Source organism: Canis lupus, chromosome 9 (assembly GCF_003254725.2).
Source record: "Canis lupus dingo isolate Sandy chromosome 9, ASM325472v2, whole genome shotgun sequence".
Lineage (NCBI taxonomy): Eukaryota > Metazoa > Chordata > Mammalia > Carnivora > Canidae > Canis > Canis lupus.
The window spans coordinates 32273117-32277294 of NC_064251.1; the positions used below are offsets into that span (position 1 = coordinate 32273117).

The window sequence follows — 4178 nt, forward strand, 5'->3', positions numbered from 1 at the left end:
ATAAATAAATTAAAATTTGTATTTTCTCTAGCTATTCCATTTTGGAAATGATCTCTTCCCTTATTCTCATCATTAATATATTACAATTATATATATACATATATATATAGACAATTATAACCCTTTATCTGCCCTATTTTTAAAATTTTTATTATATAAATTAACCCATTTATTATAGGCTAGCAATGTCTCAAATGGTAGAGCTTCTACTGGTCTTTCAACTCCTTCAATCTTCTGATGGCCGACTTTACTGTGACAGCAGAAGTGGTGTTGTAGGTCCAGGTGCCACCGGTTATGGTCTTCATGCAGGAGCCACAGTGACAGATGCCCACTGCTTGCCTTTTCATCTTGGTTTTGCCACAGAAGGAGCAGGTGTACTTGACATGCTGGCTAATCTCAATCTTCTTCACCATCTTCCTGAGGGAGGCCCCATAATGGGTCCCATATTTACCCACGATTCTGACCTTCTTGGTGCATTTGGCCATGTCCCCACCAACCAGGTCCAAGCCCAGAGAGCTCTGCCCTATTTTTAAACCATATTTTCACTTTATGATCCTCCATATGATGTCCGTTAGCTCCCCACATCAACTGAAAGTTTGAGGGCAAAGGCCACATAATATATCTTTTCATATCTCCACAATCCCTAGTATTAGCTTACCTGTTGTGTTTTGTGCAAGTAATGATCACAGACTGATATGCCCCTGATTTTCCAAAGTGATCCTCTTGATTCTCCAATTCTCAATCCATCTTTGCTTTATTTCTAGATCTGGCCTCACTGATCTTCTCCAGAGTTCTGGTTTGAATGGTACAATCTACCTCTCTTGTAGGCCATCTCTGAGTGCTACATTTATCAGGGACATTGGGGCTTGGCAGGCAGACAAGAAACACAATCTGTAGACAGAGCTACCGCAAGCCAAACTTGCCAGTACAATTCCTGCAGTTTGCTGACAGTTGTGTGGTTGTTTTCCAAGCCTCTAATATGGAATACCATAGGGTCTTTAAGGAGGAATAGTTGAAGATTGGGGCTGCTGGCTATTTTATCTCCACTTTTTTTCTTTGGGAGATCATATGCCTGATGTTTTACTCTAAAATGACCTGGGATGCCAAGGCTATCACAGAAAGAATGGTCCAGCAAAAGAGTGAAGTTTTGGATTGAATTGGTGTGAATGCTTCAGCAAATCTTCTGAAGACCATCCAAAGCCACACATAAATAATGAGCTTGGAATGGCAACAAGAATGCATGGGATGTGGCCTCCTGAGTCAGCCATATAGTGTTCTTGGAGTGGTGGGCTATTTCGGATAAAGGACCATTTGAAAAACATTTATCAGGGTGTGGTGGGGAAAAGCTTTCTTTCAGTAAATACTTCCAATGCACTTTGTGTTTCTACATCATGTCCCCACTGCTGTGCTGTGATAATCATTTAAGCACAGTACTTGAGGGTAGAGGTAGTTAATGTCCACAGATTCATGAACTGCTTCATACCAAAGAAAGCTCTGATATCCTTATCCAAAAAGCATTACCAATCCCATGTCTTCCCACTTCTTTATAACCAGGGTGCTGCTGGGTCTAATTTCATGGTACAGGCAATTTAATAGGAATTAAAAAAAAAAAAGCTACACAGATGCAGCTCTGATAATTCCATTGACTGGATGGAAATGACATGTTGAAAATATCCTTACCAGGTTTCCCCTTATAGCTTACATCAAAGGTTAACTGTTGACCAAGTTCACTCTGTGAAGAGTAAATCATTCCTCTGGCCAGATGGGAGGTGCTTTTGGAAGCACATAACCTTTATAAACCAGTAATGGACTCAAAGGACACTGCATAAGAACCCTACTCATTTCTGCCTTATGTCTGAAAGCTGAATCCACCTGCAGACAGCTTTCCAGAATAAAATTCACACCCTGGAAAACTTTGCCTTTAATGACAGCCAGCCACACCTCAGGAAGGCTCTCTGTCCTTCTGGTTTTCCATTTGTCCATCCATCCTTACCTATTTTTCTGATACTGACATCTTAACTCCTTGTGAGTCAAAATGGTCCCCAAACAGCACATTCTTCCTGGTTTTCACCAATGGACAAGAGATGTTTGATTTTGACATACTTTATTCAGTTTGTGTTTCACTGTAGCACATCTGCTTTCTCAGACTCTCTGTGATCTGTCTCCTGCCTATCTCTCCAGCATGAAGCCACTTCCCCTCCACCCTGCTCATACTCCACATACCCCATTCATACAAACTCCGCATGACTCCCCATTCCCACCATCTCTTCTGTTTGATCAGCCTGCCCAGAGGCAGGCTGTGATCACCTACCCTGGAATGCATCTAGGTGTTTAAACAGACGACACCCACCAACGAGTATGAATGAATGTTTACTTAGTACAACAATCTGGGATTCCCAGGAAGAGAATAAGACACACAAGAGTCTGAAGATGAGAAGGAGAGCAAAAGAGGCTAAGGCAGAGGTGGCTTTGGGCTGTTGTTTTTCTGTGTGTTGTTTGGTTGTGGGGCCAAAATGAGGAGCTCTCTGCATGGTGGTCTAGAGGCTGTACTATTTGAAATTACAGCCAATGCACCTCTGCACGCTGATCTTCCTTATTGGGTCACATAGATAGTGATGGAGAGGAGGGATAAGCAGCAAAGGGATTCGAGGAGCCCACTGACATTCAAATGTCAAACATAGGGTCACCTTCATGACACTTTGAAACCTCCAAGGCTTCACACAAGTAGGTCTTCCGGTAGGTAGATTCCAACCTATCCTTGAAACTCCCCTTGGGAATCACCTCCTCCAGAAAGTCTCCCTGATGCCCCCTACAGCTGCATTAGACCATGATACTTTCTGTTGTAGTCATAGCCCATGCTTGTCTCTATATTTATAGCACTTATCACATAGGATCTTTGTAGCAAATTGAAGTGCATCCCCCAAAATATATGGTTAAGTCCTAACTCCCAGCACTTATGAACATGACTTTATTTGGAAATAGGGTCTTTGCAGATGTAATTTAGTGAAGGATCTCAGGATGAGGTCATCCTGGTTTTAGAGTGGGCCCCAAATCCAGTGGATTTAGAAAGGAGAGGAAACATGACACAGAGATGCATCAGGAGGGCCATGTGAAGATGCAGACAGAGAATGGAGCTCTGCAGCTACGAACTGAGGACCATCACACATTTCCAGTGGCCACCAGAAGCTAGGAGAAGGGCAAGGGATGGATGCTTCTTCAAAGCCCTGCAAGAAACCAACTTTATTGCCACCTACCTTTCAGACTTCTGGCCTCCAGAACCGTGAGAAAAAAATTCTGTTGTTTTAAATACCCCGTTTCTGATAATTTGCTATAATAACCCTAGGAAACTATTATTTTAATAATTGTATATCTGGGTTTTTTATCTTCATTATAAGAGCTGTGAGCTGGAGGGCAGAGGTTGTGTTTTGTGCATCTTTAGAACCCTGCAGCCTGGCACAGTGTCTGGCACAAATAGAGGAACACCTAAAATGTTTTCTGGGGAAATAAAAAACTACTGAGCTTACACCAAATGAATGCAAGAGGAAAAGAGCCCTTGAAATTAGCTCTAAGCAGGAATATCTCCACTGAATCTGCTAGCTATGGAGAAATCACAAGGGTCTCAATCTTTATGTCCAGTCAAGGATGCGGTATTGTTTCCCCTTTAGGTTAGACTGTTTCTTTATGTTTTGCCTGCAGGTGGATTTCTAGAATTACTGGGTGGTGGTGAGAGTCCCCGAGCCAATCTGTATAGGCACTAAAGTGCTCTGGCACACATCCCAGCTTTTTCTCCAGGTCCATGTCAACCAGGTTCATCTAGAAGATGGACAAGTAGCCCGGACACTCTGAATTAAACCACATGCCCTCCCGGGAGTCCCTGGAATGAGGGTTCCAATGGTGCAAATAATCTGCTGTTTGGTTTGGGTGCTTTCTTCTCTAGCTGAGCAAAGAGTTGATTTTTTTTCCTCAGGAGGAGGTGAGTGAGGATGAAAATATTTACTTAGAGACCACCTAGGCCAGGTCTGAAAACTCCTGAGCCAGGTGGGAACTTCAGCCCAGTGAGAATTCTCTGTTTTTGTTAAAGAAAAAGAAATTGCAGATGGGCAGCCCGGGAGCATTGGAGCAGACGTCTGAGGCACGAATCCCTGAAGCAGACCCAGTGACCACTGCCCTTCCGTGCT

At 43.1% G+C, this 4178-nt stretch overlaps 1 protein-coding gene across 1 annotated transcript; it reads right to left on the bottom strand.

Moving 5' to 3' along the window:
- Window positions 1–206: 206 nt before the first annotated feature.
- LOC112655682 (60S ribosomal protein L37a-like) lies at window positions 207–485 on the bottom strand. The gene has a single exon (XM_025440903.2). It carries the CDS (start codon window positions 483–485, stop codon window positions 207–209), a length of 279 nt encoding a protein of 92 aa, XP_025296688.1.
- Window positions 486–4178: the final 3693 nt, after the last annotated feature.